This window comes from Xiphophorus couchianus, chromosome 16, assembly GCF_001444195.1.
Source record: "Xiphophorus couchianus chromosome 16, X_couchianus-1.0, whole genome shotgun sequence".
Taxonomy (NCBI): domain Eukaryota; kingdom Metazoa; phylum Chordata; class Actinopteri; order Cyprinodontiformes; family Poeciliidae; genus Xiphophorus; species Xiphophorus couchianus.
In genome coordinates, this window is record NC_040243.1 from 2,484,464 (window position 1) to 2,512,288 (window position 27,825).

Genomic DNA, 27,825 nt, shown 5'->3' on the forward strand with positions numbered 1-27,825 from the left:
ATAAACAAATTAAACACAACAATGTAATGATATTGCAGAGTAATATTTTTCTAAAGTAAAATGAAGATAAAATTAGAAAATTTGTAAATGTTTTGGAAAGTCTGCTTACTTATTAGTCACTGACATGCAGACAAATAAATAAATTATAATAACAATAATAATCTTTGCTAAAGAATCTGTGTCCCGCATCCTAGTATTAAGGAAAGTTGAGTGGAAGAAAGAAATGTTGTAAAAACAAACAAATAAAATGTTCATAAGAAACGGGGAATACTTCAGATAATATTTGAATTAAAATGAATCAGTTTTAATTGTCAACATTTGACTTCCAGTTCAGAACAAAAATCTAACTAAACTTAATATAATTACTTGGATAAACTTAATTTGATTAGTTGCAAAAAATGTATCTAATTTTTTTTTAAAGTTGTTTATTCCAAATAACTTAAAGGTGCAGTAATTTTAAACTTCTGTACTTAATTAATGTGATAATAAAAAAAACAGCTAATCTAAAACATCAGATTTAATTTCAAGATGTTTGACTTTCAAATCGAACAGATGTAACGAAATCAGATCTATTTTTTATTTTCATTTTGGCTCTTTTAGATGCGGCTGTGACTTATCTTATTTTGGAAAAACTCAACCGGAAGTATCCACTTTTCCCTGATCACCGTGAACTTGACGCAGTCGTCGATACTTGACACGGTCCGCCTCGGTGAGGATGGCAGTTCGGCCCCCAGGACTATAGGAGAGTCGGACTGCAGCCCGAACCGAACCAGACAGATACTTTAGGAACCACTTTGCTTCAGAAACAAGCGACTTTTACTGCAGCGGTTCGGAAACGTGGTGTTGGAATAACTCATGAGGTAACAAATACTTTTAATTTTTCTAATTTCTACTAATTTAATTAATCTTGAAATGATTTTATTCCGCCTTCAGTAGATTTAATTCCACTTTTCGGAATTTAATTTGGTGAATATTATCTGGCTTGATTATTATCTATTTATTTAGTAAACCTTTAGTTGCTTTTATTGCGAATTGTCGCTGTGAAAATAAAGGAAGCTGAATTTGTAAGTGAATCTGTGGGATAATAAAGGTTTAACTGATTTCAGATTCCTTCTTGCTACATTATTTTAAAACAATTTAATCGTCAGAAACTTTCAATTTGGATTTCTTTCATTTTGGCTTGAATTGCAACAAAACACACTAAATAATTAACTCTACAAATTTATTCAAGGAAATGTAAATGTTTGGTTTTTACTTCTGCAGCAAACTTAACCAGCAGCAACAGTTTTATTATATAAAAGAAAAATTCGCCTGTTTGTTCCTCAAATAAGTCAAATAACATACCAGCCTGCAAAGTTTCAGAGGATTTTATGAGAAAACATTTTTATTTTTTCACTGCAGTTTATCATGTTTTGTATGCATAGATTGGTACCATCTCTTTAAGATCTGAAAATTAAACAGCGTCCACTATACACAAAATTCCCAACAGTCATTAAAAATAGTTTTTAATATCTTATCTATTCAATTAAACTGCAACTTGTTGCAGTTTTAATATTTCTAGAAATTAGTTGAGAACACCAAGAACATTCATTTATTATTTGCAACATTGTAGCAAACAAGAAATAAACCTATGCAACATTTTACAAGTGGAAAAAATCTTAGAAATTAAGTTTTCAGTTATTTGATCAAAGAATTTCATCCCCTCACGACATTTCACAGGAAGAAAGTTGATTTTGTTACTGCTGAACTATTTTGTTGATTTTGGCTGAAAGACCGAACAGTGAAACACTTTTAAGTTTCTTCCACCTCCAGATTTTTATTTTGAAAAATGTTCTTGTGTTTGTGATGGTCGGTAAGAAATGGGTTGTGGTAAAATGTCTGATTTTAACTATGATGTTTAAAGTATTTTTAATCAGGTAATAATATCAGTTTTTTGAGGAAGTGTTTTTTTGGTTGTGTGATTTCAGACCTGAACCTTCAGAGACATTAAGAAAGTTACAAATTCAGCCTTTTATCACTTGAAGAACATTTCTAGGATTAAAGGACTAATGTCCTGGCAAGATAAACTTGATCATGTGTTTGTCTTTAGTTGCATTGGTTACTGCAGCAGTGTTTTTACAAGTCTGTCTAAAAACTCAGACAGCTGCAGCTGATCCAGAGCGCTGCTGCTGGAGTTCTGACTAAAACCAGGAAGACAGAGAAGATAAACTTTAAAATACTGGTAGTTTATAAATCACCGAACAGCTTAGCACCACAACACATTAAAGATCTGCTGTTGTTGTATCAACCTTTCAGATCTCTCAGGTCTTCTGGTTCTGTTCTGGATCCCCAGAACCAGAACCAAACATGGAGAAGCAGAATTCAGCTTCTATGCACCACAAATCTGGAACAAACTTCTGGAAAACTGCAAAACAGCTGAAACACTTGAGTTCCTTTGAATATATGCTAAAAACCCACTGGTTTAGTCACCTTTTATTAACAACTGGAATTATCAGTTATTGATCAATTATCAATTATTGATTTATTGTATTTTATATATATAAATAATTATATATATATATATATATATACAGTATATATATATATATATATGTATATATACTGTATATATATATAGCTATATATAGCGATAGACGTGATCAATATCTACTGATAATACATCTAATAAAATTTTCAATAATTTCACTGAACTCTGATCCAGAACCGCACTGCATTCTGGGAGATGTAGGCAATGGAAAGGCTTTTATTTTAGTAGCTCAACCTCTCAGCCAGCTAAACTGGGTTTTTGGAATATACTCACTCACCTAGCAACTCACTAATTATTTGGTTACCTAGCAACTCACTCATTTGGTTTCCTAGCAACAACTTGTTGAGTGTCTTGTGCAGCAGCAGTTTCAGGTTTTGCCGCCGTGCCTTCTAATTGCTTAAAAATAAAAGAACAGCAGCATGAACTGAAAACTGTTGATAAAACAGGAAAATAATCATTCAGGCGGCTGACACTTGACTTTCACTTGGACAAAATGTCTTGGGAATCTCTGGTGTGGACGCTTTCTCATTCTGGGTTGTTTTACCTTCAGAGACATGAACAAATTAAGTCATTATTAGTGATTTTCTGTTTCCTCTGTGTCCCTCCCTCTTCAATGGGATGCTTAATACTAACAAAAAGAAATCTGTCGCTTAGTTTAGAGAAATATCAAACATTTCAGCCACATGCTGGAATGTTAAACGTGGAAGAATTTCAGCTTCAATCCAAAGACTGACGCTGAACCTGAGGTCCAGTATCAGCAGTGAGTAAACAAACCTCCAGGAAAGCTTCCTATATGCAGTGACTGTTCTGGGATAAGAAAGATGAACTCCAGCAGCATCTGGCTGTGATGAAGCAACTTGTTTGTCTCTCAGCGTCTGAATCCCGGCTTCGCGTTGGGAAAACACGCAGGCGGGAGAAAGGAGGGGACGGTTGTGAAACTGCTTGTGATTTCAGATGCTTCTTGCGTTTCAGCGAGTGCTCCGTGTCCCGCGCTCTCCAGGGAATGTCTCAGCTCGTGTCGGGCTGAGCGGACCTGCGTCATTCTCCCCTGACTGGGCTGAGGCGGCCTGGATTGTGCAAAGGGGTTACATTGGTTTATTGAAGCAGCGTGTGGTGGTCAGAGTGGGCTGGCAAATTGTGAAATGTGATGTGGAAATCAAACCAGAAACATCTGCTTCAGACTCGTTTCTTCTGCGTTGAGCAACTAAAGTTGGCCTTTTGACCAGGGCTGAAACAATTTATCCAATTAATCATGATTATAGAAATAATCGTCATCTAACTGAATAATTGTTACCTGAGGATACAGACTAAATATTTTTATTTTCTGCAAAAACAATAAATAAACCTGTAATTAAGCACCTGTTGCTATCTTTTTATTCATCAAAAATATAAACAGATTAGTACACAGTATTTGTTTTTAGCTGCAGATGCATCCTTTGGTATTGATTAAGCATACACGAAAGAATTGCTATTGTTATTGCAGGCATTATTTACATCTTTTAATATATTTCTAATGTGTAAAAACTAAAATAAGTTAAATAGAAATCCTGCAGAGCCTGCCCATTTTTAAGCCAATTAATCATAAGAAAAGCTGATAGAATCATCAATCACTGCAATTATCATTAGTATGCATGATATCTCCTGCATATGGGTGCTGTACGAGAGGGGGCGCCAAAACAAAGGCCTAAAAATGACTTTTGTCTGTTTGAAAATGATTCGATCTGCAGTTGCATTCACAACAGACCTGTTTAGTTCACTTTAATTGAACTGTAGTTCATTTGTCTAGAAAGTCCAGCTGTTTTGGTGAGTGCATAATCAAACTCTGATGCAGACCAAAAGAGCCAACTCTGGCCCACCTACAAACCTCGGTCTCAATTCAGTTGAAGTGTACTCTGGTTTGGTTCGAATGCATATGTGAACGTCATAGAGACTGCTCCAGAAGCAGGAAGTGGACTACAGCACGGGGCATTCTGGGTAATACCACCAAAACAAACGTGGGAGTCTAGTTTTAGAGGGAGAAATGGTTTCTTAGTCTTTTACCAAAGACAAAACAGAAATCGTCTGACTGCTAAAATCTGATGCTGCTCCATTTTTGTTTACATTTTGTGAAGCAGCAAATTGTGCTCAGTGTCTTCTTTAGAGGTTTTTGTGTCATTTCCTTCAATAGTTCTTGGTGCAGCGCCACCACAGGCGAGGAGGTGAAGAGGTTTTCAATTACTTTGGATTGTTTGATTCAGTCAAAAAGTGTGAAATTGAATCACAGCAGCTGAAAATGTAGCAAATGTTGCAATTCTGGTCTCCAAGCTGAGGGCGTCTACTGGACTATCAGATGTGTAAAAACCCTAAAACAGAGTCACGCCGCAGTGTCCACACACCTCAGACAGTATAAAGTTGTGCCCTGATATTATCGATATTTTGGATTGATCATAACTCTGCTGGTTTGCTTACTGGTTGGTTTGTCTCTCCTCAGACTGGGAGCCCCAGAGCACCGCAGTGAGGAGCCAACTGTAGTCGGTTCATCCTAATCCTGCGATGCCAGACGAACTCAACAAGGACGCAATGAAGACGCCAGCGACCTCTGAGAAGCCCAAAGCCCCCGAGCAACCACCAGTCGCCATGACGACACTGAACATCCCCCTGGTTAACGAGGTCCAGCTGACGGCAGCCACCGGCGGCGCGGAGCTCTCCTGCTACCGCTGCACCGTCCCGTTCGGCGTGGTGGTCCTCATCGCCGGCATCGTGGTCACCGCCGTGGCGTACAGCTTCAACTCGCACGGATCCACCATCTCCTACTTCGGGTTGGTGCTGCTGTCGGCCGGGCTGGTGCTGCTGGCGTCCAGCGCCGTCTGCTGGAAGGTGCGGCTGGAGCGGAAGAAGGAGAGGCGGCGAGAGAGTCAGACCGCCCTGGTCACCAACCGGAGGAGCATTTTCACATGAACCCGCCAAACTCTCTGGGACGTAATCAGGCATCATTGTAGCGTTTCCGACCTGCAAAGGCTCCGACGCTGCGGGCTTTGAAGACACTGGCAGGGGTTTATTTGTCAAACAGACGACGAGCATCTGGAGTGCTGGGAACGCAGCCAGGAGGAACGAATCCCAATTAAACTGAATTACCACTGTGCACAGCGGTGGAGAGGAAGTCCTGCATTAATCCGCTGCAGCATGTGGCGGCTGATTGCAACAGGAAGGATTGTGGGAAAAGAAAAAATCAGCCCAGGATGGAGGACGGAAACAGGGAAATCCAGAGTCATAATAATATACATGATGTTCTGGAGAAAACTATTTAACCTTTCATGTGTTTTCTCCTGAAGAACTTTAATCCTTCACATCGTTTTTGATAATAAACTTTATGTAGCAAAGTTTGAACTTATCTTCATGGTCTACTACGTAAACTCTTGAAGTCATTGCATGTATAACAAGATGAGTTTCAATAAAGCCACTGATTCGCCAACATGGTGCAGAAAAAGTTTTGGCAAGCTTTCCGGTCACAATAACAAATTTTGGTTGACCATAAAATATCCAAGAAATTATTGCGGTAATCTAAAATAAAGTTGTTTTGAGACCATTTTCACTTCTTCTTCTGTGACAGAAACTGTGTTTAATTCAAGCCCTTTCCATAAAGTCCACAACCACATTCCCCAGATCAACAAAACTTTACATTTTTCCCTTGGTATAAGTGAAATAATCTGCCAATTGTACAAATACTTTTTCGTCAATATCAGGGAATTATTGACTTAAAAAAGCTCCAAAATCTTTCTGAAAAGTTACTTGTAAGTCAGTTTTGTCTGATATTTGCACTAGAAACTGGAATAACAATTCTTGGTATGATTTTGTGTTGTTGCAGTGTACCCTTTGTTTTTTACATAACACTCTTTGCTGACTCATTGCTTTCCCTTTGCAGAAGTTTATTCGTTTACAGTTTTTTACTTTATTTTGTCTCCAACACTGAAAGGAAGCTGAACTCTTCGGTTTGACCCTATTGGTTTTAAAATAGCCCGGACAGGGAAGTATATTTATAGGCAGCATTTGCGTTGCTATGCATCCGAGTGACACCAGACACTACAACTAAAAGGTTTCCTTGCGTCAGAGGAGACCCTACAACACACGGTGTCACTTCTGGGAGCTCACCACCCCTCTGGTGCGCGGATCGCTAACACATTCATGGGACAGGCGATGCTTGGAGGGCGTCTGCTGCCCGGCTTCTCGGGTTCAGAGGAAGCCAGCCCGAAGCTGGAAAAATGGAGAGACTTGATATGAGGTTTGACAGCTGCTTGCCGTCAGCGTCTTTAGCCTCATTACGCGGGCTCCTGCAGGGTCTGCGTGCGTCACTTTTTGTGCCTCACATGGTTGTCATTCCAGCCAGGGCCGCGCTGCCGGCTGGAGGAGTTCATCAATAAACAGGAGGGAATCTGGAGGAGGAAAGTCGCCACAATGGAAGGTGTTCACTTACTAATGAAGCAGATCAGGGGCGTCAAACTCGTTTTCACTTTGGGCCACATTAAGATCACAAATGTTCAATAATACATTGGGTTGTGCCAGAATGTATCGATAAACCAGATAAAGCACATGTGTCAAACTCAAGGCCCGTGGGCCAAATCCTGCCCACCATAGCTGTTTATGTGGCCCTCTAGATTCTAGACTAAACACAAAGTGTGCTTAAATATTATGTTATCAGTCATATCAATGCAGTTTTTATCTGTTTACTGCCAAATTGTATCAATCAGTCCCTCCAATTTCTTCAGAAAAATTTACGCAAAATCAACAAATCCCCACATGTTTTTAGCTAATAATTGAGAGTTTATTGTAGATTTTTCTCCAAAATTGTCAAAAACTTTCTTACTTGTACTAAACAGCTGCCTCAGCCTGAATTGATGTCAGATTAGAGTCCATAATCTATAGAGTCATAAAAAGTTGCATTTACTGTCATAAATAAGTGCAAATATCACAAATATTTCCAAATTAGTACCACTAACACTTTGATTTTTTATTGTTAGTAACATTATGTAAAACAAATATGTCAGATGTATCAGATGTAGTCAAGCCTGAAAAGAGGTGTGAAAAAAATTTAAACACAATCTGACAAGTTAAGGTAATCTAATAACCAAAATAGTTTTTTTCTTGTTTTAAAAAATGTGTGATAGAGAAAATAATAACAAGGAGTTTTCTAGTAGTTTGACATTGTTTATCATATTATACCTAATTTTATCGTATGTCCATGAATTTTACAGATAAGAAGCGGTGGCAGAGTTCGTTGTGATTTTGCAAAGCTGCAATTGAAACACTTTTTTGGCATCACATGAACAACTGGATGTTGCCACGGCTACAAACCACAAAGAAGAAGACAACAGGAAGCAGTTGGATGATGATAATAACTTAATGCTTGAACAAACTAAATGTGATTTTAATTTAGTTTCTAATTTAATGAAATTGCACAGTTGTGCTTTTTTCGACATCAGTGGAATATTAGCTGCATTTTCATAACAAGTGTCTGCTGATATTCTGATAATTATGTCATACAAAATAACCATTTTACAACACGATCAAAACATGATTAAAACATGATAAAAATTACATGAATAAGTTTGTTCAAGCAGTGAGTAATTAAAAAGCATGATGCTACGTCATCCTCCTGCCACATTTCTTCTTCTTTGTCTTTTTAGCCAGCAGGTTCTTGATCAAGTTTGCACTTTTGCAAAATCAATTTCGAAAGTCCAAAGAAAAAAAAACATCTCATCCTAGCACAAAAAACTTTTAATCGAAAACCCAAGTTTTTCTTTTTTTCAAAATTGCCATGTTTCTATTAAACAAATTTATTTTTGTCAAATTGTGCAATTATATGGTCAGTGGAAATGCAGTTACTGACAAGGTTTTGCACACATTTGTAATGAAAACACAACTAGATGTTATGCAGATGATTCTGCTAGTGAACTTTTCACCAAATATTCATATTTACAAAGAATTCATGTATGTTTTTGGATGTAAATTGGCATTTAGTTTCAGTCTGCTTCTATTTCTCAACCAGTAATTCTATTGTTGAAATTTGACAGAATAAGGGTTAAAACACAGCCAGCAGAAAGCAGCAAAAATGTAAAAACACATGTTCACTACTCAAGTCTTCAGCTTTTAACCTTTTCTCTATAAAATCAGCATCACAAAAAAAAAAACTGACTGCACAAAGATGGATGCACACCCAGCGGAAAATATGAGTCTACAAGGACTGAAACTGTCAAGTTTCTCCAAGACATATAAATAAAACATAAATATCACACTTCAGGGTTGCACAGAACCTTTATCTTCAGTGCAGAAACGGTAAATAGCCGCGTGAAACTCCAGCCTGCAGCACAGCCGACTGCACATTGCTGAAATTCTCCACAATTAAACATAATGAGCTGAGCTCTTGCAGCTTTCTCTCCAGTCAAACAGCTGTGCAGTCTGGAGATAAAGCGGGTCAAACGGACCCGATCCGACGGCCCCCGACCAGCTGGCAGGAACGGCGTAACCCAGACGACGGTGCAGGTTCTGACTGAACTGATCCACAAACACTCTCCAAAGTCCAGACGATAAACAACAGAGAGACATTCAGCATCATTTTAGGTTTTACTTCCTGCAATCAGCAGAAAATGACTTTTGTCCAATTTCTGGTGGAAATATTTTTATGCTTTTGAATTAAGACCAAAACTAACTTAAAATGAACTTTTCGGCAAGATATAGAAGCTTGTTCTCTGTCTGTTATTCCTCAGTACTGATTCAAAAGTTGTTTCACTTAAAACAAGACATTTTCCAATGTTACAAGTGAAATAATCTACCAATGGAAATTGTACTTTTTCCTCAATTGAAAGTAATTATTAACTAAAATAAGCTCCTATATCTAGCTGAAAAGTTGCTTCTAGGTTAGTTTTCTCTTGTTTGAAGTGTACTAAGATATTTACACTAGAAACTGAAAACAAAAATTCATGGTAAGGTTCTGTGTTTTTGCAGTGCAGCTGCTGTTGATGTTTGCTATGTTTGGGGTTATAACATTCAGCCCCCAGGACACATGAGGTCAAGAAATGTACCAAAAGAGTCAATTCACTTTTAAAATGTCCCAAAACTGATTTAAAAACACAAAAAATAAAACAAATGTCTTGTCAGCCTCCATTTTGCAGCTTTGGTCCTTTTAATAAAACGTTCTCAGTGTTTGAAATGATCTAATTGTTTATTAAATCGGATCTTAGATTTCATTCATGGCCGTTTTTATCAAAGTCCGGTTTGTTTGATGTGGACCAAAAAGCGAACTCTGGCCGCCTACAAACCTAGATCTGGGTTTGGTTGAAGTGAACTCTGATAGAGATCAAATCCAAAAGCAGGAATTGGACTACAGCGCAGGGCATTCTGGGTAAATACAACCAAAACAAACATGCTATTCCAGCGCTAGCTAGCTAGTTGCGATCTTTTACCAAGCACAAAAGAGAAATTCTACAATGGACAAAATCTGATGCCTCGCCATCTTCATGTTTTTTTTGCTCTCAGTGTCTTCTCCAGAAGTTTTTGTGTCGCTTCCTTCAGCGGTTTTGGTGCAGCGCCCCCACAGGTGAGGAGGGGAACAGGTTTTTTAATTAGTTTGATTTGTTTGATTCAGTGCAGCATAAGAGTGAATCACAGCAGCAACAAACGTTGCAATTTTGGTCCCCAATCCAACCAAATCTACAGGTGTAAACCCTAAAAAGACATTTTTGTTATCATTTTGAAACTTTTTTCTATAAAAATATTTTCTAGATGAATGCATTACTTCAGGTTTAGTGTTGAAGTGCTTTTGTAAAATGTGACGCTCTTAATTATGAGCCATCTCAAAGCATCTGCTGCACTTCCCTCATCTGATTTGACACGACGCCGCCCAGCAAGAGGAAGTCCAGAATCAGAGGAGGCCATAAAATTGAGCCAAACCGAGTCTTTAAACTCTCCTCAGTGTCACGCAGCAGCTCAACTCCTTCCTGCAGGGAGAGGTGTATCCGCCCCGTCAGCCTTTGGTTTGTTTGGATTGAAGCAGAGAGTTTATGAAATGAAGAGTCTGAGGCAGAGAGAGAAAACTTCTGCTGCAAATCGAGTAATGAGATGCACATTTCGAGGGGAACCGGAGGCAGTTTTGCTTCATGACGAGCCAAGAGAGAGAAAAGTCAAAAGCTTGAGTGGACCTTTGTTCTAATTTTCCTGAAACATTATGTGCACTTCGATGCTAATGCATCTGCAGGTCACAAAATGTGTGAGAAGCAGAGCAGGACTCACTTTTTCTGATCCTTTCATGTGGTGCCAGAGGTTCCTGGAGTGGCTGCTGTGTTGGTTGTTCAAAGTCCCAGAGGTTCTGGTAAAACCCCCGTTTCACCAGATCATAAAGACAAAGCTCTTCCAGGCTGTTTCCTCCCTTTTTAATGATGAGTCCCACTTCAACAAGACAACTGTCACAAATTTAAATCCTCTTTGTTTCACTCGGCAAAGGCCTCAACCAAACTGGACAAAACTTCTCAGAGATTTGCAGCAGACTACTTTGAAAATCATTAAATAGATTATAAAAACAGGAGGGAAAGAAAATCATATAAAGTGAATAAATGAGCAGACTGCAAAAACACAAAATATTAAAAAGTAGTTTTGGTCTAGATTCTAGTGCAAATATCTAGTTCCTCTGGAAGATTATTTCACTTAGCATGGGAAGATGTCCCATTATAAGTGGAAATAAAAACTACTTGATCTAGTACTTTTTATCTACATTCAAGAAGTATTTACTCAAAACAAGATCCTTTACCTCTGTTCAAGAAATTACTCCAGTCAGAGTAAAAAAGTATTTGGTGAAAAGTAACTCAGTACTGAGTAACTGATCAAATTATCAATCCTTTAATATTTAAAGTTTGTAAAATGTAAAGTTAAGTGGAAATTTTGGTGTATTAAGGACCAAAATGACAAAAATTCATACAAGTAACAAAAAAATAACAAAATTAGGCAAACTGATTTTTTTCAAAATCAGTTTTATAAATAAAACACTTTAAGAAAAACTGCATGTGTGTGTCTGTGTCTGGTGAATTTTTGGTTAAAACATGTTTGTTTTTCATTCATTAGGTAGAGAATCCAGAAATTTTACTCAATTAACAGAAGATATACTTCATAATAAAAGTAAAAGTATAAGGTAAACAGTAAAGATATTTCTAAAAGTACATTTTTTCAAAAAAAAATAAATAAATAAAAGACACTCAGGTAAATGTAACTCTGTGCTTCAGATTGCAGATGTGACTGTTTTCTAGCGATTTCCACCACAACCTAACAGGAGCGGTGAGATAAAAACAGATATTTGTTCATCTAACCAACAACAGAAAACATGTGAAATTCATAGAGAAATGACCTACATGTGCAACCTGTAAAAACTACTTTGATGCATGTTTATGAAGCTTTGGGTGCTTCTGAGCCTTTCCTTTCCTTTCTGGACTGTTCTCCCTGGAAGCAGGACTGTGCTGAATCACATTCAGCCTTTCTGGCCGGCAGATGGGCGCTCCGCTTCCCAGCTGAATGCTGAACAACATCTGAATCATCTGTGTGGAGTTTGAGCTTGTGGTGAGCTACAGATGCTGATCCTCTCCACCAACAGAACAAAAAAGAACAAAAGGGAAGCTGACGCCCAGATTTCAGCCTCACGATGCATCAAAGTTTATTACATCCGTATGTTTCTGGAGTAAATATCGGACGAAGAAGACAAACATTCAAGTGTTCGGTTTGTCTTCTTCGTCCGTGCTCAGGCTGTCCCGGGTTCTGGAACAACGATCCAGTTCTTTCCGTCACAAGAAACATAAATCAATTAATTGCATGATAAATTAAAACAAGCTCAATAATTTCCACTTGCATAATTTATTGTTTTTCTCTCTTTCTACCAAAAACTGGATGACAAAAGTCTTCAGTTTGGTGCTTCAGTCTCAACGAGCCCTTTGTGTACAGAGACTTTATCATTCATTTTATTTGTTGTTTCTGTTGTTTTGTTTATTTTATTTTGGATATTTAAAATGTCGTCCAGTTCCAGTGTTAAATGTTCATGAAAACGTAAAGTTTATGGATATTCAAGAATGCATTCTTCCATTATTATGTCATTATGTTACTTGAAAACGTCAATATTATCGTTCATCACACTAAACAAAACTTGTCATTATGATAGGGCTAATTGTGACATTTTTAAAGTTTTGCTTGGTTTGATGGTAAATAAGATAAAACCTCTGAGATGAAACATTTCTAAACGAAATCTAACATCAGATATTAAAAGAACCAGATGTATTGTCCATGTTAGTGAAACTTCAGAATATAATGAGAAGTAATAACAATGGAGAGAATCCTGCTGTTAAAAATTAACTTTCTGTTGCTTCTGTGATTTATTACAAACATTCCTGGATCAGTAAATAACCAGCTTTATGTAAATGGGCCCTGGAGGAAATATAAAAGGTGTGTCTGATTCACCCAGAGGTCATTTAACAGAGTGATGTCATGGGAGGGAACTTCTCCTTTTCCTTTTTATCTGAGCAACTCGTGAAGTTTCCACAGTCCCCTCCGCCCCTCAGCCATTACTCACTGTCACACATAAAACTGAAACGTAAAGGAAACCTTTCCAAAGAGCTTTAAGACAAATAATTTCAGAGAATCAGTTCAGATCTGAATAATGAAACTTCTTTGTTTTTCATCTTGCATTCACACCAGCAATGTTTAGTCCACTTTAATCAAAGTCTTTCTCGTTTGTCTAGAAAGAGAAAGGCGTGAATGCGTAACTCTGATGTGGACCAAAAGATCAAACTCTGGTCCAACTAAAAACCAAGCAAAGTAGAACACAAACCGCTCCAAAAGCAGGAAGTGGACTACAGCACAGGGCATTCTGGGTAAATACCACCAAAAATACACATGCTAGTTTAACGCTAGCAGGAAACCACAGACAAAAAAGAAATCCTCCCACTGCTAAAATCGACGCTACTCTATTTTTGTTTACATTTCGTGAAGGAGGAAGTTGAGCTCATTTCTTGTTTGAAGGCTTTCGTGTCGTTTCCTCCAGTGGTTCTCGCTGCAGCGCCCTCACAGGGTAGGAGGGGAACAGGTTTCTCAATTAGTCTGGATGGTTTCATACATTGTAGTGTGAAAGAGAACCGCAGAAGCTGAAAATGGAAGAAATGTTGCAGTTTTGGTTCCCAACTGAACCCCATGAAACAGCCTTATCCTCCCATAAGAACTGGAAGTAAGAAAATGAAGGCTGGAGGAAAATAATGATGAAAACAAAACAGAGAAACAACACAAGCAGAAATCTACTACTGGAAAAGATATGACAATATTATTTATAGCATATTCCGGTTGTGGGTCTTTTTGTTGTTGAAAAAGTTGCTATGTAAAGTAATTATTTTAGTAAATAATTCAGAAAATAAGTAAAAGTGTTCTTGCATTATTTATGCCATTACCATTTGTGAAAATGGTCACAAAACAAGAGTATTTTAGTTTATCGCCATAACTTCTGGGACATTTTATTCAGCAGAATTTGTTATGGTGACAGGCCGGTTTCCAGTAACATCACTTCTCTCCACACACTGCTTTGGAGGAAACTGTCCCAAACTTTATCCACATCCGCAGAACAAAACATGAGCCTCATTACATCATCAGAGGGTAACGATCTCCACCAAAGACACTCCTAGACATGAATTCCCTCGTTTCTTCAGTCAGTAAGTGGATGAAACCACGCTACCCTACGTCACTGTGGGCTGGAAAAGTAATAAAAAGTGAGAAACATCCATCTGGAAATCACAACCAAGCCAGATGATCATAAATGTTTTATTGATGGAGTATCTTTGGTGAGAAACTAATTTGTTTTCTTCTGTTGTGTGCAGCAGAGCCCCCTGACTCAAGCCACTGCCTCCACCCTCATCCTCCTCCTCTTCTTCCTCAGTGAAGACAAACAATCAGTGGGAATACCAGCAGGGGAGACGTGTTTGGATGAAGTCTGGGGTTTTATCAGCTGTGGACATTCCTGCCAGGCGAAGAGCAAACAGGCTGTGGAAGTGATGTTCTCACTGATTCAGGCTGCGGCTGCAGTCATGACATGAAAATGAGGCAATTCAGGGATCAATCAATGAGATTCACAATAACAGACTCGTGGAAGGAGGAAGAGAAGTCTCACTCTCTCCTTACTCTGTAGCTTTGATATACTGTAGTCATAATATAACAGAAAATGTTTTAGTTTACATTCATGTCAACAGTTTTTGTAGCTCTGATCTCATAAACATTTTGCACAAAAACAGAATCCTGTTATCCAGCCATTTTCTGGCTTTTTGGTGTCTAGAAAACGAGCCATTTGTTGAGTCATACTGCACTGTTACCTAGCAACCCCAGCTAAGCCCAGCCCATCACCTAGCAACTTCAGCAGAGCTCCAGCACATTTGGTCAGCTGGTTTTACCGCTGTACAATGGCTGCTGAAAATGAAACGTATTTTGTTGTTGACTTTCCACCCAGAAACCAGACTGTAGCAAACTGTAGTTTGTCTGTAGCAAACTGTAGTTTGACTGTAGCAAACTGTAGTTTGTCTGTAGCAAACTGTAGTTTGTCTGTAGCAAACTGTAGTTTGACTGTAGCAAACTGTAGTTTGTCTGTAGCAAACTGTAGTTTGTCTGGTTTCTGTAGAAACTTAAAATGAGTTTCTACAAAAAATGCAATGAAGGTATTTTGCATGGCCATTGGTGATTTTCCCATGTTTTAGGTGAATTATTCCAGTACTTTTTCATCAATATTAAGAAATTGTTGACTTAAAATAAACTCCTACATCTTAGTAAAAAGCTACTTGTAAGTTGGTTTTGTCTTGTTTCAAGTCTATGAAGATATTTGCACCAGAAACTAGACAAAAAATACTTGGCAAGATTTTATGTTTTTGCAGTGCAGATTCACCTGTAAGTAAATATAAATGATAGAAATAATTTTTAGGACTAATAGAGCTGTTTAGAATGAATGGATGTGCATCAGATCAGTGCGAACTGCTGGCATCTCCATCTGCAAAGCAAATCAAACACAACATCTTTGTCTGAACATCTTAAATATTAAATTAAATTTAACATTTAACTTAATGTTAAATTTAGGTAAAAATCTGATTTTTTTCTTGTTTTGCACAAACGTTTTTGAGGCAGTCTGAGTGACACCACCCAGTCTGGTTGGTGGCGGGTACTTAGCGAGAGGAAACCAGGAACTCTGGGAGGAGCAGCTTCCCACACCCAGAAGAAGAGACGCACATCGCTCTAACACAAACAGTCCTCCACTCAGGAAGGAAAGGACTCTTTTTTTTGGGACTTTATCAGATCTGCAAGATCCTCAGTCTGTCTCTCATCCACTGCTGTGTGACAGCAGCTCATTTAGTCCTTACGAAATTGGGGAAAAAATCACATTCCAGTTGGAGATTCTCATCTTTCCTCAAGATCGCTGATTCAGAACCAATTTATTCAAATAAGCTTGTTTTATTATGGATTCTTCAGAACAATTGGGACACATCATCATAAATAAACCTCCTTTAATCTGTTTCAAATTAAAGGGAACATGTGTGAAAACAACTGCACCAATAAAACATGATTAATGTCCTCATAAAATGATGCAATTAAATATCTTCACATTTTGCACACCATATTTTGTGAAACCTCAATGAGTCTCGTTTCACTTTTTAATTTCACAGTATTTGCACTGAAGAATAAGAATGATAGAGTTGGAGAACAGAACTCCAAACCACACTCTGGTCTCCGCTGGAATGCGGCTGGTTTGCTACAAATTCAGGAATCTCCATTTTCACGAGAAAGCAAGCATAACGCTCCATTTCTGCTAGTTCTCGCAAAATACGTTTGTCTCTTGGACTTTAACAGCTGTCCTATCAGACTGCAGTAGAATATCTCCACAAAATCGACAGAATATCTTAAAAATACGGGAGGTTTCTGCACCAACAAGCAAACACATCAGTATTTTTATCTTCTTATGAGCAGTATCACAGGATGTAGCCAGAGCCTGTTACCTAGCAACCCCAGCAGAGTTCCGCCCGTTACCTAGCAACCGAGCTCCAGAACACTTGGTCAGCTGTTTTTTTTTTCTGCTGTATGCGTTGCACACTGTAAAACGTTTGAGCAGCATTTAGTTGTGTCTACAACCTTCTACTCTTCAAGTCAAATAAATTTAGCGAGTTTCAGATTTTGAACTTAAATGTGAGTTTGTGAAAGATAAACTTACAGCAGTAAGTTGTGTTAATTTTTTATTAATTTGATCAAACATCTAAAAGTTGAATAAACTAAAGTTTGTAGGTTAGCATTTAAAAACACTGAAAGAAGAAAACGAGGAGTGGGAACTATTTCCAGAGTCCTTGGCGGCATGTTGTCGTATCCTGAGATGGAAATGTGTTACATTGATCTGACTCTTGTGTTTTATTACACTAAATGTTTATTTTAATGCAACTTGCTCAAAAACATTAAGTGTGAACAGGACAATATCCTGAAGCTTTGCATAATTTATTGTGATGTTTAATAAAAGTCATTATCAGATCAGAAATTTTGTTCATGTGATTTGAAAGGAGAATTTTAATTATTCCAAAGTAAAATAAGTATTTATGTTAATTTGATATTGAGGAAAATAATAGAGAAATGTGGCTCTTTAACTCAGAGAGGGTAGATTTTTTTAGTGCATATTGTGAAATAATTATTTGGTTTAAATTGCAGCATTTTATTTAAATCTCCCAATTTAACGTTAATGAACTTAAAAAACAATGTTTAGACAACTTATCTCTTGTTTTTAAATCAACTTCATGAACTTTAATTTCTTAGTTAAAACCAAAACAATTTTCCTGTTGATGTAAATTGCATTTTCAAGGCACCAGTTTTACTTTCATCTTCAAGTTAAAGCACCTTCAAATGTTTTACAGTGTACAACGGCTGCTGGAAAAGACAAGTGTTTTTGTTGTTGATATACCATCCAGAAACCACTGGATGCTGCATTCTTGTTGGTTGTGCAGGAGACTCTACTTCTGCTTTTCAAAGATTGCACATCTGTTTGCAGCCATTTTCAGGTGCGCATGTCAACGTGGAGTTGGGGGGCGTGGCCAGCAGCATCTTATTTGGATTTGAAGTGACAAGATGTCCTAAAACAACTCAAAATAGGAAGAACTAAGAATGGTTTTGTGCAGAAAATGCGTTCGGTGATTTCACACAGATTTTCTGTTTCCCTCTCTGTTCTGGATTTCTTCAAGATTGATGTGATTCATGTGAACTGTCAAACAGGAAATGCTGGAAGAGCTGAATGAGTGACAGGACCTCTTGCACAAAGCCAGTTATTATGCCAGAGCGGCGTTTTGAGAGGTCAGCGCAGCAGGAGCTTCCCTCAGCTGTCTCCTGGTTGTGTAACAGCAGCTCCTTGCTGACGTCTCGGCAGGAACTCTGGATCACGTTCACCTCCCTCATCTGCGCCCTCTGCCCCAGTAACCAACGCAGGCTCAGGGAAATATCTCCCTCTCACCCACAGAATGAGCCTGACTTTAAAAAAATATACTGTCGTGTTTTCTGATAATCCTGAACAGTTACTGTGTCATACAAATTTATCCACTTAAGTCTGTTAAGACCAAGAAAGAATTTATTTAATCTAAGGTGAACATCTTGAAATCTGGAGTTTGTTTTAAGTCAATAATTATTTAATATTGATTACTAAATACCAGCTATAAGTGAAATAATTTACTATTAAGATATTTTTATGTTATGCGGAAAATGTTTTGCTCCACTCAGATTATTTCACTTGTACTTTTTCATCAATGAGTTATGAACTTAAACTCCTACATGTTGCTGAAAAGTTAATTGCAAGTTAATTTTGTCTTATTTTAAATGTGTCAAGATATTTGCACTAGAAACGTCACCAAAAAAACTTCTGGTCTATTTTAATTGTGTGTTTTTGCAGTGTAACTGATTGAATCGTCAATCATTTAACAGTTCAAAATGACGCCATCAGGTGGATAAAAACATAAAGTTATGTAGAAATGTTGGTATTTTAACGACCAAAATGAAAATAATTTCTACAAATAACATAATTACAAAATAACAACAGCAGGAAAAACATTATGGAAACAAAAAGAAAGAAAGAAAAACAACATCCAAGAGTTTAACCCTGGAATAGCTTGAATAATAATACTGTTTTCATTTTTTATCAGGGTGAATCTCCTGACCAAATTCTCTTTGTCAGGCATGGTGGTGGCAGCATCATGCTATGGAGTCATTTCCTTGCCATTAATGATGTCTTGCACCAAGTGAGCATAAGGAAAACTACCTCCAAATTATTCAAATTCAACTTTCACACATGAAAATGGTTGGGAAAGAATAAAGTTGTTCAACATTCCCAAACATTTGATTTCAACATTTCTGGACTTTTCTTAACCGTTAATCTTAATATTTATGGTGGATCAAAGAACGGCTGCTTTAAATTACTAACAGTTATTGTGTTTAAATTCACTGAAGCTGTTTCTGTTTAAACATTTCACCTAAAAAAAGAACAGCTTAAATAAATCATTAATATGCATAAATACTGAAGAAGGTTTGGTTGTTGATTTAGGCATTTAAAGTATTTGCACTGCAAAAACACACAGTCTTACTAAGTGTTTTAGCCTAGTTTCTAGTGCAAATATCTTAGTACACTTGAAATTAGCAAAAATGAACTTTTCATCTTTTCAGCAAGATTTAAAGGAGCTTGTTTTAAGTTGATAATTTCCTTAATATTGATTTTAAATAGTAGTAGTTCCTTTTGCAGATTATTTCACTTATAACACTGGAAAAATGTCTTGTGAAGAAGTGGAACTACTGGCCACTTTTTATCAATATTAAAGGAATTATTGACTTAAACAGGCTCCCATATCTTGCTGAAAAGTGACTTATTTCAAGTTCTCTGAGGAATTTTACTAAACCAGAATTACTACATAAGGTTTTGCGGTTTTGCAGTGCTCCTCTAATCTAAGCAAGAGGAGCAGGAAACAGTTCCTGCAGACAATTAGAGTAATTTATTTTGTCAAATGAAAACCTTTTGTTTGACTTGGAGCCATTTATGGGCCTTTTACTCCACTTTTATGAGGCACAAACTCTCCCACACTCTCCTGTTTCAGTGTTAGCTCACACTGTGAGGTCAGGAGAACCTGCTGGGATTCTCCCTCCTCATTTGTTCTGGCGACGATCAATGGTGGGAGAGCGAGACTGAGGTCACAAACATGTCGGATCAAAGGGAGGATCACTGCTGGGAGAAACAGCCAAACAACCGCATGGAGAGAAAACAAGACGAGTCCTGAAGTCGTCGGTTCACAGAGACAAACAGCTAAAGTTCCTTCTCATCTGTCCCTCCTGAGTGTCTCTGTGGACGTCCCAGCGGGACGGCTGGACTCCCTGGCACCAGAGCCTGGCGCTGGGGGAGATGTCGCTCTCAGATAGGGTCAGGAGAAGCTCCACCCAGCAGGAACGGAGCAGACTCAGCCAAACCTGAGAAGCACAACATCCCAGGAAAGAAAAGGCAGCATTCCTCTGATTCACAGAACGCTTTCTGGTTCTGAACCCACAGCACTCAGTGGAAAGTTCTGCTAGAACATTATGGGGCGCCGTTTGTAACGCTACAGTCAATTAATGGGTTAATTACACTTTCTAAATGAATAAAATGCAGCTTCATTGGTCAAAGTCATATTTTCTCCATGTTATCCATTTACATTCCATAATTTCAAACTAAATACTTAATTAACAAACTAAATATCTAGATCCAAAGTAAGTATTCAAATACCAAGCTAAATATTTAACCTCAAATCAAATATTTAATTAGCAAGTTAAATATTTAGAAAATTGTCCATATGTCAATTTACTTGCTGGTAAGCGGAAGTGGATTACCAAAATAAAAGCTGGGTCTTGTGATGCTCTTTAGTTTAGACTAAATATTTAGTTTGGCGCTACTGTTTTCTATTAGCACACAGTCACAGATATTAACATTTATACTCCTGCTGCCTCTTTGAAGAAATAAAAACATGAATAAACAAATCTTAAATTATATACTAATGTTAGTTTTCCATGAAGCTGGACAAATTAAAACTGATTTTTTTTTAATCTATTCCTGTTACGGCCGTCGGCTTTAACTTTAAAAGAGGAACCCAGAGAACCTTTTCTTTATTATGTAAACTGATCTAATATGGTTTGATCTTCATTTCAGATGACAGCTGTCCTGTGAGACTGCGGTGTAATCTCTGTTTTTAGTGAGAACAAGATGCAGGAACATGAAAACGTTCCTCGCTGTAACCAAAACCCTTGCAGCTCTGACTCCTTCCAGATGCCAACTTCTGCAGCAGGATCTGTGACGCACAGAGGTCATTGTTGTTCGCCGACAGATGATTCCTCAGCTCCCATCCTGAGGAGCCGGGTGGAAGTCACGCAGGATCGGGGTCAAGCCTTTTGACCCTGACATCAGTTTCCTGAACACATAGGCTGGGACCCTGAGAGGAGAGTGAGGTCATCCTGTGCGGCGCAGATTAGCAGCTGATTTTATGCTCCTCACGTTTATGTGCTGCTTGTTCTGCGAGGAAAAACTCTGGTTGGTTTCCTGCCATGTTGCTGCAGCTGGTTGAGCTTTAAGTGTTTGTGTCTCATTAGCAAAGAAACAACTGCTGGAGCTGTAAAAATTAAATGCATATCGTGGTTTTGATTTTTCTGTTTGATGTTAACTTGGTTGCTGTACACACATGTCTACAGTTACTGCTTTGTTTATGACACAGACAGGGATTGCTGGGAAATTACCATTAAGGTAACTAACTCTCAGAGTTGCACCACAGCAAAGTTCCTACACTGCAAAAACACAAAACCTAACCAAGTCCTTCCAGTCTAATTTCTAGTGCAAATATCTTAGTGCGGGCTGCACAGTGGCGCAGTTGGTAGCACTGTTGCCTTGCAGCAAGAAGGTCCTGGGTTCGATTCCCGGCCGGGGTCTTTCTGCATGGAGTTTGCATGTTCTCCCTGTGCATGCGTGGGTTCTCTCCGGGTACTCCGGCTTCCTCCCACAGTCCAAAAACATGACTGTCAGGTCAATTGGTTTCTCTAAATTCTCCCTAGGTGTGAGTGTGTGTGTGAATGGTTGTTTGTCCTGTATGTCTCTGTGTTGCCCTGCGACAGACTGGCGACCTGTCCAGGGTGTACCCCGCCTCTCGCCCGGAACGTAGCTGGAGATGGGCACCAGCAACCCTCCCGACCCCATTAGGGACAAGGGTGAACAGAAAATGGATGGATGGATGGATATCTTAGTGCATTTGAAATAAAACAAAACTAACTTACAAGCAGAGCTGGGTGGTAACTAGTTACTCAGTTACATTTACTTGAGTAACTTTGAAAAAATGTATTTTTAGGAGTATTTTTACGATCCTGCACTTTTAATTTTTACTTGAGTAATTTTATTATGATGATTTTCTACCCACTGAATGAAAAGCAAACATGTTTAAACTAAAAACTTCACCAGACACACACCTGCAGAATTTGTTGAAATTTTATATATCTTGTACTGAAAAAAAGAAAAAAGATTTGGAAAAAGTTCTGTTTGATTTTGTTATTTCTTAATAATGGTATTTATATGAATTATTTTTATTATTGTCTTTAAAGCGATATTTCCACATAGCTTCATGTTTTGGTCCATCTGATGAAGTAATTTTTAAAAATTAAATGATTAATTACTCAGTACTTGAGTAGACTTTTTACCAAATACGTTTTTACTCTTAGCTGAGTAATTTCTTGGACAGCTATGTTTTACTTTTACTTGAATAAAACTATATTGAGGAAGTACTGTTACTCTTATATGAGTTGAATGTTTGGTTGTTCTACCCGCCTCTGCTTAGGAGAAATGAGTTTGTTTTAAGTCAGTAATTCCTTAATCTTGATTATTTCACTTACAAAGAAATTTTCTTCCTTATATTCATAACTAACTTGTTTTCAACCAGTACTGACAAGTCTCTCTTGATATTTGTAATCTCACTGAGGCATAAATGGTTAAATAAATGCATACAAAGATGCAGACAGCGGTGAAAATACTGGAAAAACTAGAAAAAAAGACAAAACAGAAATAATGCTGAATGTGGAGCGACAAAGAGTAGGAGCTTCTTAAAGAGACAGAGGCCCAATTTCAAGGCGCTAAATTACAAAGTAAACTTTCTTTTAAATCATGTTTGATACATATAACATTTTTATAACAACTGAAGGTAACATAGTTATTTAATTGAGCTATAAAAAGGCACCATATCCCTGGAAAATACATGATGCCGCCCCTTTAACTCAGGGTTTTCTCATGGCGCCATTTTCTGATGCTCTATTAAGAAGTTTATGATACATTTAAATTATACTGACCATCAGAAACAGGTGAGCAGCAGTTTTAACACCAAAAGGAATGGAGCAGTGATGGTGTTAGCATTTAGTTTTCAGAACCGACACTAGAGGGCAGCAAAATGAGAGGAGAAATGTGTTGTCATGCAGTTTTACTACATCAAACTTTTACTTATATTTAGTTAATAGTACTATTAATGTTATTTTGGAGTAATGCTGCTCCAAAATAACAAGTAATAAGTAAAATCTTTGCTAGAAACTTTGTGTTTGTTTGGTTAGAAACGTCTGTTTCATGCAGTCAGATGATACTGACATGTGTAAAATAGGCAAAGTGAAACTTGATGTACTTTATTATTCTACTATTGCTCAAACATACATAAATTACCTTCTGTATTGGATCCCTTCAGAACCGTTATGTTGTATTTTGTGTATTTGTCCTGCTTTACATTTTCATTTTGAAATAATTGTTATTACTACTTTATAATTTTTAAAAACAATAATTTTCACAATTAATTATGTTACAATTAATTGTTTCATAAATCTACCGCTTTTCTCTTTTAAAGTTACTCTTAGTTGTTCTAACATTGCATGTGATTCTTACGCCCTCTAGTGGATGTTCTAGACATTTCAACGCAAATTATTTACAGTTTTAATAAAGCCGGAACTTCAAAGCTTTAATTTAGTTTATTTAATTTTAACCAGTTAAAATTTAACGCAATTAATCCTTTTTTTTTATGTAGAAAACTGCCGAGACGGAACCTTTGTACTCACATTTCTGGTACACCCATTAAGCTGCCGCACAAGCAACGTCAGCAAAAACAACGCAATAAATGACAAAGTTGCTTCTCTTGACCCACTGGGGATTAATTTCTGCCACAAACAAATGATCTGATGATCGATTATGGAGCCATGGCCATCCTGCAGTTCCGCTCCATAAATTAATAAGGAAGTTGTCTTCACTTCCTGTCTGAAACAGCCAATCAGACGTAAGGATCTCAGCCATCTAATCCCGCCCACTAATTTTAATGAGTGTACATCATTAATTAATAATGGATGATGTGCTTCAGCAAGAATATGAAATCATTTATTTTAAAAAATGTAATAGTTATATTTATTTTTGTATATATATCAAGACATTTATTTGAGGCACATATAATTAATTCAATATTTGATCAATTTAATTCCAGTGCTGATAAGTGAATGACACATTCATTTTATGAGTTTTTTTTATTTATTTGGCACTCTTCACTCTCCAGAAAACAGGAGGTTGCAGCAATAGTTTTTGCCGATGGCGTCAGAAACGTCGAAGCGACAGGTCGACTGTTTTATGGTTTGATCTTTTTGGACTTTGTCTAAAAACGTTAGAAGTTATTAATTTGGATTTTGTGCAAACATTGATAAGAATATCAGTCCCAGTCCTGACCTTTTGAAAACTGCTGCCGTTTAGCAGAAACACAATACCCTATATATATATTACAAATATGTCAATATTCTGCTAATTTAAGAAACACAAACAAAATTTGCAGTTGAACTTGCACTTGAAATGATTTAAACAAACTCAAAAGGGACTTTTCAGCAAAGAAAATAATAGTAAATTATACTATTATACTTATATAAGTAAATAATTCCTTAATTTTGACCAAAACAATACTTGTTGCATTAGCAGATTCTTTTACTTATAACATGGGAAAATGTCTCATCATAAATTAATTAATCTACCAATGGAATTATTACATTTAATCAATATTAAGGAATTATTGACCTAAAACAAGCTCCTTTAATCGGCTGAAACGTTACTTGCAAGTTTGTTTTGTCTGATTTCAAGTGAACTATGATATCGTCTCTAGAAACTCGACCAAAACACTTGGAAAGGTTTTGTGTTTTTACAGTGTGCTGCACAGACAAGTATGTTGCGCCATCATCTTCCAGCTACTTCCTGTTGCCGTCTTCTCTGTAGTTTGCACCAGTGGCAACATCTGGTTCTTGATCATGTGACTCCTGTGATGCGAAATAAACCAACTTCGATACGGACAAAACAACCATCCTGGCACAAAAACTTTTTTTAAATCAAAAAACAAGTTTGTTTTCTGTAATTGGCGTTTATTTTAAGCTTATTTATTCTTAAAATGTCAAATTATGCGATTACATGGTCAATGGAAACATAACTGCAACTTTTACACAACACATTCATTCTGTACATGACGCATAATCTCCTCTCCGATTCCCCAGACAATGGTCGCTGTAATCTGCTGGGATTACAACTTCAACAAAATAATCTGCAGGACACATTTCATGAGGAAATTTATTTCTGCTGAGCTGATTCTGTGAGCATTTTCTGAATAGCTATTTAGTGTTTAGCCAGATGGCTTCCTCTGTCAATCCTTTCTCACAGCCAAGATTAGGATTACACACACAAACACACACACGCACACACACACACTGGTTTGTCCTCAAATACGCCTGTTTCTAAATGTTTGCTTGTTGGCAGAGGATGGCGACACAATGCAGAGTCTGATGAGTTGCAAGTGCAGCTTAAGTTATTAAACGGGGAGCTGAAATTACAGGTTAGAGGAGCGAGGCGGATTAAAGTATTTTTACCACAAAGCCACAGAGCAAAGGCGCTGATCTGAAACGGAGAGGTTGGAGACGGAGGGAAGGTGAGAGGACAGATTGAGGAGGATCTAGTGGCAGAGAGCTGCTGCCTTCTCCTCCAGATCTCCACGGCCTGAGGGCCAGCATGAAGCAGGCACCATGGGCTTTCTGGAAAACTACCAGGAGATCGACCCCGTCACTTTGAACCTTTGCATCCTCATCGCCAGCTACGTTATCTTGCTCCTGGTTTTCCTCATATCCTGTATCATGTATGACTGCCGGGGCAAAGATCCCACCAAGGAGTACGCTCCGGACCCGCAGCCCACCCAGTCCCCCATCAGGCTGGTGGTGATGCAGAGCTCCTCGGCGCCGATGGGCCGGTGGGACACGGCCAACATGATCACCACCTACCACGAACCGTCGCACTCGGACTTCAGGGAGAAGAAGAGCACGATGGTGTGAAGGACACAGCGCTGATAAACTCTGTACATACCTCACTTTTTTTTTTTTTTGCTTTTTATTGCTGTACATATTCGTTTGCTTTTACATGTTGCTGTTTTGTGCCGGGACAAAGCTCGGATTTGACCTGCACAGGACCAGACTTGGAAGGTAAGAGGTAGTGACGTAGTTGTTTAAGTGACGACTGCTGCATGTTGGGGCCACTGTAGATTTAAAAAAAAAAAAAAGAAAAATAAGGAAGAGTAAATTTCCGACACAAACTGCAAAAATTAAATAAATTGGCATTTAATTTCAGAAATGTTTTAAGAAAAAGTTGGAAATTTCGGAGTTTGAAAAGTAGAAAATTTGCAAGAAGAAACTCAGAATTTTTTTTTTTTTTTTTATTAATCTAGAATTTTTTCAGATAATCTCTAGAAGAACATGAACAAATCTGAGTTTCAAAAGTTGAAAAATTTAGACTTTCGGAAATTCTTTGAGTTTTAAAATAAAAATAAAAAAATTGACTTTCTAACCCCAGGAAATTACATGGATTTTCTGGAAATTTTCTGACATTAATCTCAAAATTTCTGAGTTTGTTCTAGAAAATTTCTGAGTTTTTCAGTGGATATTTAATCCTTTTTTCTCTCAACAGTAGCTCTAATACGCCAAAGTAAAATGTGCACTGCAAAAACACAAAATCTTACAGAATATTTTTGGTCTAGTGCAAGTATCTTAGGACACTTGAAATGAGACAAAACTAACATAAAGAAAGAAATATGAGCTTGTCTTAAGTCAATAATGATTGAATATTGATAAAGTAGTCCCTCTTGCAGATTATTTCATTTATAAGACATTTTCATGTCATATATGTTAAAATCTGGCAGTGGAAATATTACTCCTCCATCAATATTAAGTTATTATTTATTTAAAACAAGCTCCTATAATTGCTTCAAATTTACTTGTAATCAAATCTTATTTATATGACACTTTACAACAATGAATGCTGAACCAGAAGGTTTTCTATTAGTGCAGTAATAAAAAGTTAGTAACTTAGTTTTGTCTTATTTCAAGTGTGCCAAGATGTTTGCACTAAAAACTAGACAAAACACTTGATAGGATTTTGTGTTTTTGCAGTGTGTGTGCGTGGGGGGGAGGGGCGTATGTGTGTGTGTGTGTGTGTGTGCCGGTAAAATCCCTCTTTATCTCAACACAAAGCTGGCTGTCTGCTCTGGAGGGGAAATGTCACAACTAATAAAGTAGGAGGAATAAAGGCAGGATGGTGGGCGTTTGGGTCATTGGAACCAAGGAAGGACTGGAGATTAAGGTCAATGTTGGAAAAGATGCAGGTGAGAAACTATTTTTCCTCGAAGCCACTGGACTTTGCACTGCTCAGTCCAGACGGTGATAAAAGTTATAAAATCCAGAGCGAAGTTCAGGTGAAACCTCAGCAATACTTCAGCATTTTTTTACTCAAGTAGAAGTGAAAAGTAACTATCCGAGAAATTACTGAATAAAAGTAAAAAAAATAAAAAAAACGTATCTGGTTAAAAGGCGACTCAAGTACTGAACTGATCAGAACATCTGATTTAAAATCTATAAATGCAAAAATGTAAATTTATGTCCCAATTCTGGCATTTTAAAGACTAAAATAAGATAAAATAAATAACATGATTATAAAATACAATATTCAAGCTTCACTTTTACAAATCATAAAAAACAAATGAAGCTAACACTTACAGAAGACAATGCAAATATAATGTTTGTTAGAACAGATTGAAGTAAAGAAAAGGTTTAAGTTAAGAAATGAGAAATTTGTAGAATATACTATTTTTTTATCTGATTAATTAACTAATCGTCAGAATAACTTAAAGGTTATTAATTACTAAAATAATTGTTAGCTGCAGTGCTAA

At 37.4% G+C, this 27,825-nt stretch overlaps 1 protein-coding gene and 1 long non-coding RNA gene across 2 annotated transcripts; one reads left to right on the top strand and one right to left on the bottom strand.

Annotated features, from left to right (window-relative positions):
• Positions 1 to 699: 699 nt before the first annotated feature.
• tmem100a (transmembrane protein 100a) lies at positions 700 to 5,993 on the top strand. The gene is made up of 2 exons (XM_028043018.1): positions 700 to 860; positions 4,998 to 5,993. The coding sequence occupies exon 2, from the start codon at positions 5,060 to 5,062 to the stop codon at positions 5,462 to 5,464; it is 405 nt and encodes a 134-aa protein (XP_027898819.1). The 5' UTR covers positions 700 to 860; positions 4,998 to 5,059; the 3' UTR covers positions 5,465 to 5,993.
• Positions 5,831 to 11,400, bottom strand: LOC114160422 (uncharacterized). Its single transcript, XR_003598757.1, has 2 exons — positions 10,790 to 11,400; positions 5,831 to 6,936 (listed from the first exon to the last, which is right to left on the bottom strand). It is a non-coding gene; the product is annotated as an uncharacterized LOC114160422 (long non-coding RNA).
• Positions 11,401 to 27,825: the final 16,425 nt, after the last annotated feature.

Bases quoted from the DNA above. Each gene is read 5' to 3' on its own strand.
- tmem100a (XM_028043018.1), top strand. From the start codon at position 5,060: ATGCCAGACGAACTCAACAAGGACGCAATGAAGACGCCAGCGACCTCT.